Source organism: Rattus norvegicus, chromosome 7 (assembly GCF_021556685.1).
Source record: "Rattus norvegicus strain SHRSP/BbbUtx chromosome 7, alternate assembly SHRSP_T2T, whole genome shotgun sequence".
NCBI classification, from domain to species: Eukaryota; Metazoa; Chordata; class Mammalia; order Rodentia; family Muridae; genus Rattus; species Rattus norvegicus.
The window spans coordinates 8207301-8222624 of record NC_141540.1 but is presented as its reverse complement, the minus strand read 5'-3'; the positions used below and the strand labels follow the sequence as shown (position 1 = coordinate 8222624).

General features: G+C 45.4%; 1 protein-coding gene across 1 annotated transcript; it reads right to left on the bottom strand.

Annotated features, from left to right (window-relative positions):
- Window positions 1–219: 219 nt before the first annotated feature.
- Window positions 220–12077, bottom strand: LOC148004423 (uncharacterized). The gene is given in 8 exon segments (XM_087559901.1): window positions 220–1151; window positions 1154–1338; window positions 7928–8252; window positions 8255–8558; window positions 8560–10600; window positions 10714–11381; window positions 11383–11579; window positions 11582–12077. Coding segments are annotated over 8 exon segments (5148 nt in total).
- Between the last annotated feature and the right edge of the window lie 3247 nt (window positions 12078–15324).

Genomic DNA, 15324 nt, shown 5'->3' with positions numbered 1-15324 from the left:
ATTCATGTGCTCCCAAGGCCAGTCGACAGAGATCTACTTCTAAACTAGGCCAGGGTGTAGTAGCAGAAACTGTGGAGAAGGAGTTTGCAATGTCTCCTGCCTGATTAGTAATAACCCAGGTAAAATTAAAGACTTGATACGGGGAAGCACTCATGACTGTAAAACATGAAAACATCCACAGAAAAAGCATCCTTCCTTTTGTCTGAAAATCAAGCACAGTTAAAAGGCTTTCTCCTGTCCGGTTGGTGGAAGGTCGCCTCTTCGACATAGGCGTAACTTAAGAGGATTAGTAGTCTTTTCTAGCGTCCATCTATCTGGATCAGCTTCAGGTGGTGCTCTCTTAACGTGAGACGCGTGGATCCAGGTGGGAATTCCTTCAACTTTGATCGCAGTGGGCATAGTCAGCAATACCAGATATGGTCCTTTCCACCTCAGTTCTAAGTTTCCTGTTCAATGTCTCCTCACCAGGACGACGTCTCCCACTTCAAACTGATGTGGCACCTGTGTATCACCAGCAATATAGGTTCCTCTTAATTGTGACCATATCTCTTTTCTTATTGTTTCTAAGGCCTTGAGCCGAATCAGGAGATTGGAAGAGGGAGAGAAAGATACGTTGGGGCTAAATTTATCAGTTACAGACATATAAATGGGTGGTGGGGCTCCAAACATCAATTCAAAAGGGGTCAAACCAAAAGGGCCAGGGGAGTTTCGGACCCTAAATAAAGCATAAGGGAGAAGGGCTGTCCAATCATTTCCGCCCGTCTCTAAGACTAATTTTGTCAAGGTCTCTTTTAATATTCTATTCATTCTCTCTACCTGTCCTGAACTCTGGGGTCTATATGCACAGTGTAATTTCCAATTGATCCCCAGTTGTCTGGCCATTCCCTGACTTAATTGGGAGACAAAAGCAGGCCCGTTGTCTGACCCAATTACCTTGTGTACCCCAAAACGGGGTAGGATTTCTTCCAGGATCTTCTTGGTCACCACATTTGCAGTCTCATTTTTTGTAGGGAATGCTTCAACCCAGCCTGTAAAAGTGTCTATAAAAACTAGTAGATATTTATTCCCATACCGGGCAGGCTTTACCTCCACAAAATCAGTTTCCCAATAGGTTCCAGGCCTATCTCCTCTCAAACGCTTCCTGCTAGGAGCTTGTTGGACCCAGCATTAGTAAACACACAGGCATGGCAGTTTTTTACTAGATTTTCAGCAGCTTTCTTTAATCCAGGAATATAGTAAGGGGACCTCTTAACTAATTCTATTAACTTTTTAACCCCCAGATGGGTAAGGCGATGTATATCAGCCAAATATTCTCGCCAATCTTCTTCTTTGAGGGTCCTTTTGTCAGTCTCTTTGGTCTCTGGTTGAGATTGAGTTTTTTTTTTTTTGAAGTTTCTATCCTGCATTTTTCTTTTATTTTTTATTTTTTTTTATTAACTTGAGTATTTCTTATATACATTTCAAGTGTTATTCCATTTCCCAGTTTCCGGGCAAACATCCCCCTCCCACCTCCCCTTCCTTATGGGTGTCCCCCTCCCAACCCTCCCCCCATTGCCGCCCTCCCCCCATAGTCTAGTTCACTGGGGGTTCAGTCTTAGCAGGACCCAGGGCTTCCCCTTCCACTGGTGCTCTTACTAGGATATTCATTGCTACCTATGGGGTCAGAGTCCAGGGTCAGTCCATGTATAGTATTTAGGTAGTGGCTTAGTCCCTGGAAGCTCTGGTTGCTTGACATTGTTGTACTTTTGGGGTCTGGAGCCCCTTCAAGCTCTTCCAGTTCTTTCTCTGATTCCTTCAACAGGGGACCTATTCTCAGTTCAGTGGTTTGCTTCTGGCATTCGCCCCTGTATTTGCTGTATTCTGGCTGTGTCTCTCAGGAGCGATCTACATCCGGCTCCTGTCGGTCTGCACTTCTTTGCTTCATCCATCTTGTCTAATTGGGTAGCTGTATATGTATGGGCCACATGTGGGGCAGGCTCTGAATGGGTGTTCCTTCAGTCTCTGTTTTAATCTTTGCCTCTCACTTCCCTGCCAAGGGTATTCTTTTTCCTCATTTAAAGAAGGAGTGAAGCATTCACATTTTGATCATCCGTCTTGAGTTTCGTTTGTTCTAGGGATCTAGGGTAATTCAAGCATTTGGGCTAATAGCCACTTATCAATGAGTGCATACCATGTATGTCTTTCTGTGATTGGGTTATCTCACTCAGGATGATATTTTCCAGTTCCAACCATTTGCCTACGAATTTCATAAACTCATTGTTTTTGATAGCTGAGTAATATTCCATTGTATAGATGTACCACATTTTCTTTATCCATTCCTCTGTTGAAGGGCATCTGGGTTCTTTCCATTTTCTGGCTATTATAAATAAGGCTGCGATGAACATAGTGGAGCACGTGTCTCTTTTATATGTTGAGGCATCTTTTGGGTATATGCCCAAGAGAGGTATAGCTGGATCCTCAGGCAATTAAATGTCCAATTTTCTGAGGAAACTCCAGACTGATTTCCAGAATGGTTTTACCAGTCTGCAATCCCACCAACAATGGAGGAGTGTTCCTCTTTCTCCACATCCTCGCCAGCATCTGCTGTCACCTGAGTTTTTGATGTTAGCCATTCTCACTGGTGTGAGGTGAAATCTCAGGGTTGTTTTGATTTGCATTTCCCTATGACTAAAGATGTTGAACATTTCTTTAGGTGTTTCTCAGCCATTCGGCATTCCTCAGCTGTGAATTCTTTGTTTAGCTCTGAACCCCATTTTTAGTAGGGTTATTTGTTTCCCTGCGGTCTAACTTCTTGAGTTCTTTGTATATTTTGGATATAAGGCCTCTATCTATTGTAGGATTGGTAAAGATCTTTTCCCAATCTGTTGGTTGCCATTTTGTCCTAACCATAGTGTCCTTTGCCTTACAGAAGCTTTGCAGTTTTATGAGATCCCATTTGTCGATTCTTGATCTTAGAGCATAAGCCATTGGTGTTTTGTTCAGGAAATTTTTTCCAGTGCCCATGTGTTCCAGATGCTTCCCTAGTTTTTCTTCTATTAGTTTGAGTGTGTCTGGTTTGATGTGGAGGTCCTTGATCCACTTGGACTTAAGCTTTGTACAGGGTGATAAGCATGGATCGATCTGCATTCTTCTACATATTGCCCTCCAGTTGAACCAGCACCATTTGCTGAAAATGCTATCTTTTTTCCATTGGATGGTTTTGGCTCCTTTGTCAAAAATCAAGTGACCATAGGTGTGTGGGTTCATTTCTGGGTCTTCAATTCTATTCCATTGGTCTATCTGTCTGTCTCTGTACCAATACCATGCAGTTTTTTATCACTATTGCTCTGTAATACTGCTTGAGTTCAGGGATAGTGATTTCCCCTGAAGTCCTTTTATTGTTGAGGATAGCTTTAGCTATCCTGGGTTTTTTGTTATTCCAGATGAATTTGCAAATTGTTTTGTCTAACTCTTTGAAGAATTGGATTGGTATTTTGATGGGGATTGCATTGAATCTGTAGATTGCTTTTGGTAAAATGGCCATTTTTACTAAATTAATCCTGCCAATCCATGAGCATGGGAGATTTTTCCATCTTCTGAGGTCTTCTTCAATTTCTTTCCTCAGTGTCTTGAAGTTCTTATTGTACAGATCTTTTACTTGCTTTGTTAAAGTCACACCGAGGTACTTTATATTATTTGGGTCTATTATGAAGGGTGTCGTTTCCCTAATTTCTTTCTCGGGTTGTTTCTCTTTTGTATAGAGGAAGGCAACTGATTTATTTGAGTTAATTTTATACCCAGGCACTTTGCTGAAGTTGTTTATTAGCTTTAGTAGTTCTTTGGTGTAACTTTTGGGATCACTTAAATATACTATCATGTCATCTGCAAATAGTGATATTTTGACCTCTTCTTTTCCGATCTGTATCCCCTTGATCTCCTTTTGTTCTCTGATTGCTCTGGCTAGAACTTCAAGAACTATATTGAAGAAGTAGGGAGAGAGTGGGCAGCCTTGTCTAGTCCCTGATTTTAGTGGGATTGCTTCAAGTTTCTCTCCATTTAGTTTAATGTTAGCAACTGGTTTGCTGTATATGGCTTTTACTATGTTTAGGTATGGGCCTTGAATTCCTATTCTTTCCAGGACTTTTATCATGAAGGGGTGTTGAATTTTGTCAAATGCTTTCTCAGCATCTAATGAAATGATCATGTGGTTCTGTTCTTTCAGTTTGTTTATATAATGGATCACGTTGATGGTTTTCCGTATATTAAACCATCCCTGCATGCCTGGGATGAAGCCTACTTGATCATGGTGGATGATTGTTTGATGTGCTCTTGAATTCGGTTTGCCAGAATTTTATTGAGTATTTTTGCATGGATATTCATAAGGGAAATTGGTCTGAAGTTCTCTTTCTTTGTTGGGTCTTTGTGTGGTTTAGGTATAAGAGTAATTGTGGCTTCGTAGAAGGAATTCGGTAGTGCTCCATCTGTTTCAATTTTGTGGAATAGTTTGGATAATATTGGTATGAGGTCTTCTATGAAGGTGTGATAGAATTCTGCACTAAACCCGTCTGGACCTGGGCTCTTTTTGGTTGGGAGACCTTTAATGACTGCTTCTATTTCCTTAGGAGTTATAGGGTTGTTTAACTGGTTTATCTGTTCCTGATTTAACTTCGATACCTGGTATCTGTCTAGGAAATTGTCCATTTCCTGAAGATTTTCAAGTTTTGTTGAATATAGGTTTTTATAGTAAGATCTGATGATTTTTTGAATTTCCTCTGAATCTGTAGTTATGTCTCCCTTTTCATTTCTGATTTTGTTAATTTGGACGCACTCTCTGTGTCCTCTCGGTAGTCTGGCTAAGGGTTTATCTATCTTGTTGATTTTCTCAAAGAACCAACTTTTGGTTCTGTTGATTCTTTCTATGGTCCTTTTTGTTTCTACTTGGTTGATTTCAGCTCTGAGTTTGATTATTTCCTGCCTTCTACTCCTCCTGGGTGTATTTGCTTCTTTTTGTTCTAGAGCTTTTAGGTGTGCTGTCAAGCTGCTGAAATATGCTCTTTCCTGTTTCTTTCTGCAAGCACTCAGCGCTATGAGTTTTCCTCTTAGCACAGCTTTCATTGTGTCCCATAAGTTTGGGTATGTTGTATCTTCATTTTCATTAAATTCTAAAAAGTTTTTAATTTCTTTCTTTATTTCTTCCTTGACCAGGTTATCATTGAGTAGAGCATTGTTCAATTTCCACGTATATGTGGGCATTCTTCCCTTATTGTTATTGAAGACCAGTTTTAGGCCGTGGTGGTCCGATAGCACGCATGGGATTATTTCTATCTTTCTGTACCTGTTGAGGCCCGTTTTTTGACCAATTATATGGTCAATTTTGGAGAAAGTACCATGAGGAGCTGAGAAGAAGGTATATCCTTTTGCTTTAGGATAGAATGTTCTATAAATATCCGTTAAGTCCATTTGGCTCATGACTTCTCTTAGTCTGTCGACAACACTGTTTAATTTCTGTTTCCATGATCTGTCCATTGATGAGAGTGGTGTGTTGAAATCTCCCACTATTAATGTGTGAGGTGCAATGTGTGCTTTGAGCTTTAGTAAGGTTTCTTTTACGTATGTCGGTGCCCTTGTATTTGGGGCATAGATATTAAGGATTGAGAGTTCATCTTGGTGGATTTTTCCTTTGATGACTATGAAGTGTCCTTCCTTATCTTTTTTGATGACTTTTAGTTGGAAATTGATTTTATTTGATATTAGAATGGCTACTCCAGCTTGCTTCTTCTGACCATTTGCTTGGAAACTTGTTTTCCAGCCTTTCACTCTGAGGTAGTGTCTGTCTTTGTCTCTGAGGTGTGTTTACTGTAGGCAGCAGAATGCAGGGTCCTCGTTGTGTATCCAGTTTGTTAATCTATGTCTTTTTATTGGGGAGTTGAGGCCATTGATATTGAGAGATATTAAGGAATAGTGATTATTGCTTCCCGTTATATTCATATTTGGATGTGAGGTTATGTTTGTGTGCTTTCATATTCTTTGTTTTGTTGCCAAGACGATTAGTTTCTTGCTTCTTCTAGGGTATAGCTTGCCTCCTTATGTTGGGCTTTACCATTTATTATCCTTTGTAGTGCTGGATTTGTGGAAAGATATTGTGTAAATTTGGTTTTGTCATGGAATATCTTGGTTTCTCCATCAATGTTAATTGAGAGTTTTGCTGGATACAGTAACCTGGGCTGGCATTTGTGTTCTCTTAGGGTCTGCATAGCATCAGTCCAGGATCTTCTGGCCTTCATAGTTTCTGGCGAGAAGTCTGGTGTGATTCTGATAGGTCTCCCTTTATATGTTACTTGACCTTTTTCCCTTACTGCTTTTAATATTCTTTCTTTATTTTGTGCGTTTGGTGTTTTGACAATTATGTGACGGGAGGTGTTTCTTTTCTGGTCCAATCTATTTGGAGTTCTGTAGGCTTCTTGTATGTCTATGGGTATCTCTTTTTTTAGGTTAGGGAAGTTTTCTTCTATGATTTTGTTGAAGATATTTACTGGTCCTTTGAGCTGGGAGTCTTCACTCTCTTCTATACCTATTATCCTTATGTTTGATATTCTCATTGAGTCCTCGATTTCCTGTATGTTTTGGACCAGTAGCTTTTTCCGCTTTACATTATCTTTGACAGTTGAGTCAATGATTTCTATGGAATCTTCTGCTCCTGAGATTCTCTCTTCCATCTCTTGTATTCTGTTGGTGAAGCTTGTATCTACAGCTCCTTGTCTCTTCTTTTGGTTTTCTCTATCCAGGGTTGTTTCCATGTGTTCTTTCTTGATTGCTTCTATTTCCATTTTTAATTCCTTCAACTGTTTGATTGTGTTTTCCTGGAATTCTTTCAGGGATTTTTGTGTCTCCTCTCTATGGGCTTCTACTTGTTTATTTATGTTTTCCTGGAATTCTTTCAGGGATTTTTGTGTCTCCTCTCTATGGGCTTCTACTTGTTTATTTATGTTTTCCTGGAATTCATTCAGGGATTTTTGCGATTCTTTCAGGCATTTTTGCAATTCCTCTCTGTAGGCTTCTACTTGTTCTCTAAGGGAGTTCTTCACGTCTTTCTTGAAGTCCTCCGGCATCATGATCAAAAATGATTTTGGAACTAGATCTTGCTTTTCTGGTGTGTTTGGATATTCCATGTTTGTTTTGATGGGAGAATTGGGCTCCGATGGTGCCATGTAGTCTTGGTTTCTGTTGCTTGGGTTCCTGCGCTTGCCTCTCACCATCAGATTATCTCTAGTGTTACTTTGTTCTGCTATTTCTGACAGTGGCTAGACTGTCCTATAAGCCTGTGTGTCAGGAGTGCTGTAGACCTGTTTTCCTCTCTTTCAGTCAGTTATGGGGACAGAGTGTTCTGCTTTCCGGCGTGTGGTTTTTCCTCTCTACAGGTCTTCAGCTGTTCCTGTGGGCCTGTGTCTTGGGTTCACCAGGCAGCTTTCTTGCAGCAGAAAAGTTGGTCTTACCTGTGGTCCCGGGGCTCAAGTTCGCTCGTGGGGTGCTGCCCACAGGCTCTCAGGGGCGGCAGCAACCAGGAAGACCTGTGCCGCCGTTTCCAGGAGCTTCAGTGCACCAGGGTTCCAGATGGTCTTTGGCTTTTTCCTCTGGCGTCCGAGATGTGTGTGCAGAGAGCAGTCTCTTCTGGTTTCCCAGGCTTGTCTGCCTCTCTGAAGGTTCAGCTCTCCCTCCCACGGGATTTGGGTGCAGAGAACTGTTTATCCAGTCTGTTTCCTTCTGGTTCTGGTGGTGTCTCAGGCACAGGGGTCCTGCCGCTCCTGGGCCCTCCCCTATGGGAGCCCAGAGGCCTTATACAGTTTCCTCTTGGGCCAGGGATGTGGGCAGGGGTGAGCAGTGTTGGTGGTCTCTTCCGCTCTGCAGCCTCAGGAGTGCCCACCTGACCAGGCCGTTGGGTCTCTCTCACAGGGTCTGGGGGCAGAGAGCTGCTCGAGATTGAGTTTTTATTGTCAAAGTCATAGGTCCCTGAGCTGCCTTCTTTGCCTCCTAGTCTGCCATTTGATTTCCTTTTTCTATGGGTCTGGTCCCTTTTTGGTGTCCTGGGCATTGTATTATTGCCACTTTATGGGGCAAGTGAACAGCCTCTAGCAGGCTAAGGATCTTTTCTTTATTTTTAATATCTTTTCCAGCAGATGTTAAGAGTCCACGCTGCCGGTATATTGCCCCATGGATATGTGCTGTAGCAAAGGCATATCGACTGTCTGTGTAAATATTAATAGTCTTTCCTTCTCCAACTTTAGGGCCTGGATCAGTGCGATGAGCTCCACTTTTTGGGCCGATGTGCCCTCAGGCAGATTGTTGGCCCATATGACGGCCTTTCCATCCACCACCACTGCCCCAGTCCTCCTCTTACCTTCTACCATGAAGCTGCTTCCGTCATTGTACCAAGTCATTGCCCCTGGCCATGGTTGATCTATGAGGTCTGACCAGACTCTGGTTTCTTCTGCCAGCACCTCCTCACATTTGTGTATAGGGGCGTCATCAGCCTCAGGTAACAGGGTAGCAGGATTGAGGATAGCTGGTGGGGGGGGGAGGGGGCGAAGTTTCCTGTTCAGCCAACAATAGACTCTGGTAGTGAGTCATCCGAGCGTTGGTCATCCAGCGGTCTGGTGGCTGTCGGATAATGCTCTCAAGCGAGTGTGGGGCCACTATCGTAACATTCTGTCCCATGGTCAGCTTGTCAGCACCTTTGACCAGTGTAGCTGTTGCTACACTACAAGAAGGCCACCCACTAGCCATCGGGTCCAGTTTCTTTGATAGATAGGCCACTGGTCGTTTCCTAGGCCCTAAGGCCTGGGTTAGGACTCCTCTGGCCACGCCACTTCTCTCATCAATATATAGGATAAAAGGTTTACTTAGATCTGGTAGGGCTAGTGCCGGGGCCTGTAGCAGTGCCCTCTTGAGACTCTCAAAAGCCAATTGATGGTCTCTAGTCCAGGTGAACTCTCCTTTTTCTTTAGTTAAGGGGTATAGTGGGGCTGCCATAGTCGCGAACCCTGGGATCCACAGTCTACAGAACCCCGCAGTGCCCAGAAATTCTCTCACCTGGCGAGATGTGGTCAGGGTTGGAATCTGCATCACCGTCTGCTTTCTGGCCTCTGTGAGCCATCTCTGTCCATCTCTTAGGGTGTATCCCAAGTAAGTTACCTCTTTTTGGCATAACTGTGCCTTTTTGGTGGAGATCCGGTATCCCAGTTTGCTTAGCTCGACTAGGAGGTTTTGAGTCCCAATTTCACAGTCTTTACGGGTTTTCCCGGCCACTAAGAGGTCATCAACATACTGCAAGAGAGTGTATTTTTGTGTATTTTTGGCTCGAAAAGAGGCTAAGTCACGGTGCAGGGCCTCATCAAACAGTGTAGGTGAGTTTTTGAATCCTTGGGGCAGCCTCGTCCATGTCAGCTGTCCAACTTGTCCACTCTCGGGATCGCGCCATTCACAGGCAATCAAAGGTTGGCTGTTGGGATGTAATCTCAGACAAAAGAAAGCATCCTTAAGGTCTAAGACAGTATACCAGATTCGCTCAGGTGGTAGTGTGCTGAGTAAGTTGTAGGGATTTGGCACTGTCGGGTGAATGTCTTGGACTCGTTTATTAACTTCTCTGAGATCTTGTACCAGGCGATAGTCATTGGTCCCTGATTTTTTTACAGGGAGGAGGGGGGTGTTCCATGGAGACTTGCATGGAACCAAAATTCCTTGTTGAATAAGTCTGGTAATATGAGGGCGTATGCCCTCCCTAGCTTCCCTACTCATGGGGTATTGTCGGACCCTTATGGGGGTGGCTCCGGACTTAAGCTCAATTACCACTGGGGGAACTTGTTTTGCCATCTCCATACCCCCCGTCTCTGCCCATGCACTAGGGAATTGGTCAAGCCAGTCTTGGATTCCCTCAGGAAGTCTTGGTTTATTTTGGTAGAGCCGGTATTCTTCTCCTAATTGTAGGGACAACGTCAGGGCCCGAGGCTCTCCTCCTGTCCAGGTTACTTCTGGTTGGTGAGAGGCAAAAGATATGTTTGCTTTTAGTTTAGTTAGCAAGTCTCTTCCTAGCAGGGGCATAGGGCACTCCAGTATGACTAGGAATGAACGAGTCACTCTGCTCCGTCCTAGACCCACTGTTCGAGAGGTGGTCCATGGGTACAATTTTTGTCCGGTGGCCCCAATTACTACAGTCTTTTCACCCCTTCTTAACTTTCCCAAAGGCGTTCGCAGAACAGAAAACTCAGCACCTGTGTTGACCAGGAAATGTATGGGAGTCCCCTCCACGTCTAAAGTTACCCTAGGCTTTGGGAGGGGGACCGAGCCCCGTCTCCCCTAGTCTTCATCATCTCCTAGGGACAATGCTTTCACCTCCTGCTTCTTCTTGGGACATTCAAATGCCCAATGGCCAATACCTTTGCAGAGCCTACATTGATTTCGTTCCAGACTCGGTCGATCTCCTCACGGCCTCCTTGGCTCCTGCCTTTTTCTGTCTCCCAGGTTCCCTAGCTGTCTAGTCCTGTCTCTCCTGTCTCTCTCTCCTACTGTGGCCAGAATCCTAGTCAAAACTTTCTCTTGTCTCTGATCCCTTCTAACTTCGTCTTCTCTCTTTTCTCTTCTTTCTTTTTTTTTTTCTTTTCTATTTTTCGGAGCTGGGGACCGAACCCAGGCCCTTGCGCTTGCTAGGCAAGCGCTCTATCACTGAGCTAAATCCCCAACCCCTTTTCTCTTCTTTCTCTCTCTATCTTCTCTCCCTCTGTCTCTCTCTTATGATACACTTTCTCTGCCTCCTTTACCACGTCTCTTACGGTGTAGTCCTGTAGCCCCTCGATCCATTGTAGCTTCCTTCTAATGTCTGGGGCTGACTGTCCAATAAAAGTCATAATCACTGAAGCCCATTGTCCCTCAGACGTAGGGTCAAACGGGGTATATCTCCTATATGCCTCCATAAGCCTCTCAAGAAAAACTGAAGGGGGTTCTGTTACCCCTTGCATGACTTCCTTTACCTTGGCCAGATTGGTGGGCCGACGTGCAGCACCTCTGAGACCCGCCACCAGAGCCCGGCGATAATTGGATAGCCGTTCCCTACCTTGTGTGGTGTTATAATGCCAAAGGGGACAGGTCAATGGGAATCCTTCTTCTATATCAACTGGGGTCTGGACTGGTCGTCCGGCCTTGTCTCGGACATTTTTTCGAGCCTGGAGGAGAATCCCCTCCCCCTCCTTGGTGGTGAAAAGGGTTTGTAAAATCTGTTGACAGTCGTTCCACGTCAGCTGGTGGGAGTACATCAGTGATTCAATTAGGCTTGTGAGCCCTGTGGGGTTCTCAGAGAAAGAGGGGTGGTTAGTTTTCCAATTATAAAGGTCAAATGAGGAAAAAGGCCAATAGCTGTAATAGCTGTAAATCGTTTTGGTCAGTAGGGGGAGCTCCGACTGCTCTGAGAGGGAGTGCTACAGTTGAATCTGCTGATCCCTCCAGGAAGGCTCCTCGTCGGCTTCTCATTCCAGCTGAGGGCCCCACCCCCCCAATCCCCGGGGCTTGAGCTGTAGGAGGGGCAGAGGGCAGAGCCATGGGAGCGGCAAGGGTTGGGGAGCTTGCGGGTAGGGAGGGGGCCGGGGGATATCTGGCCACGTAGGGGGCTCCTCAATCTCGGGGTAGATCTTAGGGGGGCACGCAGGCGGTGGGCTACGCTTGATCTCCTCATCAGATTTCGGTGTTGTTTTCTCCTTTACATCATCTTCCCAGATTGTCAGGATTTTAGTGCTGGTACAAAGGGGCGGGATGAATGGGCGGACCCATGGGGGTGGGGATCATGCCAAAATTTCCCATACTATGATGTATGGCTGTTGGTCCGGGTGGAACCCTGCTCCTTCCTGAAAAACAATAGCCTTCACGGCCCTGATAGTTGGTAAATCAAAAGTCCCCACAGATGGCCATCCCACTCCAAACATGGGCCATTCCGAGGAACAATAAGTCAGCCAAGGTTGTCTTTTAACTACCACTGATAGGTTCCGTCCTCTCGCCCTAACGTCTGTCCAATGGCCCTGAGTCAAAGACAGAGGGGTCGTCACAGTCTGACCCATAATGAAGAACAAATACAGGGACAGCAGAAAGACAGAGATACTAATCACCAACGTGTTCAGACACTCTCGCCCCCGTTTGGACTTATATAGCCAGCCAAATGCTACCTCAGATAGGGTGGGACCCTGCGTCTGCTCCCGCCTGGGTAGAAGGAGCCTTCTGTCTCCTTGGTTCCAGAAAACCACAGTCAGGTCTTCCTGACTGCCCACAGTCAGACTCTCCCGACCGTTCTCCTCCCGTGGAACGTCTTCCAGGGATGCAGCATGTGGGACTGGGACGTCTCCCCTTCCGCAGCCACTCTCCTAGCACGGGGTGGGGATACTCATCCACCCAGGTGGGGATACTCATCCAGCTTCTTAATACTGACCGGTATCAAGACAGAACCATGCACACATACACATGGCGGCCACCCCTTCACATTCAGCACTCACACTAACGTACCTCCAAGGGGTCTTCGGGTCCCCAGGGGCTACGCACAGATCTCGGACGAGCCCCCAAATGAAAGACCCTTGCTCTAGTCTCAGCACGGCGCACCCCAGGAAACACGAGAGACCGGTCTTAATGTTTTACAAGAGGTCGTTTAATAATAACGAAACTCCGGGCCAACACGTGTCTCACGCAGAAGACGGAGGGGTTGACCCCGAAACTCAAAAGTCAGAGGTTAATATAGAGAAAGCTATGGGGTTTTGGCGCGGTTACATACAACTGGCTCATTCAAACATAGCAGTGAGAACAAAGCAGAAAGAGTACGAGCTGGATGTCAGGGGCTTACCAGGATCTGAAGGACACCTAGTTAAATATGGCCCTGAGTGAGCTGGGGGGAGATGTCTTCCTGCCAGATGTCCCATGAATCAGTCCCATTAACTCGGACTGGTTCCTGCATTCCTTTTCCTTATCTTTATGGCTTGCTAGTCCTGCCTGGACAGTGTTTTCTGTGTTCCTTTATCTTTATGGCTGCTAGTCCTCGTGGCAGGGCTTACTCTTTTAATTTTGTATTTTTAAACCTTAAATTCGTATAATTTTCTTTCAGTTCCCATACCTGCATCTCCCCATCTGGTTTTCTCTGGTGTTAGCTGGTCTTGCTGTCTGTGACAGTGGCTTGACCTTCTTGTCAGTCTGTGTGTTAGCACTCCTGGAGACTGGCCTCTGCCAGCAGGATTTGGGTACAGAGTGCTATGGGACTGGGTCAGCTCTAGGCCAGGCAGAAAGCAGAAGGATCCTGTCCCAGACTGCTCCTCTGTTCCTCTGTCCTGAGGGCTCCAGTCGGGTGGAGCAGAAGTTGTGGTCTTACTTCTGCTCTCAGGTGTGCCATCACTCCTGTTGACTGGCTTTCAGCTCTGGGATCAGGCAGAGACTGGAAGGATTCTGTTCCTGAATGATCATAAATTCCTGTGTCCAGAGGGCTCTAGGTGTGCTCATCTCAGGCCAGGAATGTAAGCAGAAGGAATGGTCTCTCCTGATATCTCAGAATTTTCCACATTTTTGAAAGTCCAACTCTCTCCATCAAGGGATTTGTGTACAGAGAGATGTGGGGCCTGACCAGGACTGGGCACAGGCAGAAACTGCAAGGGCCCTGTCTCAGAGGGCTCCTGCATTCCTGTGTCTTTGAAGGCTCCAGGTGGGTCCCTCGGAACAGAAGTGGTTGTCTTACCTCTACTTTCAGATGTGTCAGCGATCCTGGGGACTGGCTTTCAGCTCTAGACACAGGCTGTAACATTCCCTTATGTGCTTCTCAGCATTTGATATTCCTTGGTTGAGAATTCTTTGTTTAGCTCTGTAGCCCATTTAATAAGATTATTTGATTCTCTAGAGTCTAGCTTATTGAGTTCTTTGTATATATTGGATATTAGCTGTAGAGAGCCTTTTGGTGCCACTTGCTTAGTTTCTAGACACTTGGCAGGAATCTGACCTTATTGGGACAAAAGAAAGAAGCCCAGGGCAGGAATCTGCCTTTGGGTGTGGACTCAGGAAATGGACCTTGATTGAGAATATTTACATTTGAGTTAATGCAAAGCTCAGAGCAGGCTCATTGGAAACGTATGGCAGTCCTTTTGTCTTGGTCTTCCTGACTATCCCCCAGAAAGGTGTTACAGAATTTTGATTATCACCTCGCTTTGTGCAGCTATTTGAGCTGAAGTGTTCATCTTGCTTGTGAACAAAGGAATACAGAACAGGAGGAAATACTGAGACAAAGTGTGGAGCAGAGACTGAAGGAAAGGCCATTCAGAGTTGCCACACATGGGGATTCATCCCACATGAAGTCACCAAACCCAGTCACTAATGGGGATGCAAAGAGGTGCATGCTGACAGGAGCTTAAAATATCTGTCTCCTGAGAAGTTTTGCAAGAAAATGACAAATACAGAGGCATAAGCTGACAGCCAACCATTAGACTGAGAATGGGATCCCCACTGTAGGAGTTAAGAAAGCAATGAGGTAACTGAGGGGGTGTGATACCCCATAGGAAGAACAATATCACCCAACCAGATACCCCAGAGCTGCCAGGGGCTAAACCACCAACCAAAGGAAAACAGGGTGCGACAAATTGCTCCTACTGCATATGTAGCAGATGATGGACCTTGTTAGGCATCAATGGGAGGAGAGGTCCTTGGTTCTATGAAGGCTTGATGCCCAGAGTAGGGGAATGCCTGGGCAGGGAGGCAGGAAGGAATGGGTAAGGGGAGCACCCTCATGGAGGCAGAGGGTGGAGGTATCGGACGTGGGTTTCCAGAGGGGAAACTGGGAAACAGGGTAACATTTGAAATGTAAATAAATAAAATATCCAATAAAAGAAGGGGAATAAACGAGTGCAGCACTCTCCAGGTGGGATTGGGGTGTGAAGTCCTGTGTCACAGGGTTAGGTCTGGGGCACTGATGGAGAGCTAAAGATCCAGTCCCAGGCTTCTCTTTGATTTCTGTGCCCTGTGTGCTCCTATCGGGTCCCTCCTTGGGCAGTTATTGGAGCAAAAGTGGTGGTCTCACCTGTGAGCTTAGGAGTGACAGCACTCCTGGGAGTACAGCTCTCTCCAGGCAGTATTTGGGTATGGAGGGCTGTGGCACAGCCTTAGATCTGGGCTCCAGATGGAGACCAGAAGGATCCTGTCCCTGGTTGCTGCGCAGTTCTTGTGTCCTGTGCCAAGCTTTTACTTATATCAAAACTGGAACAATAACTTCATACATATGAAAATTTTGTAGATATTTTAAGATATATTTTTGTCATTTTAATTATGTACATGTGTTGGTATGCTTGT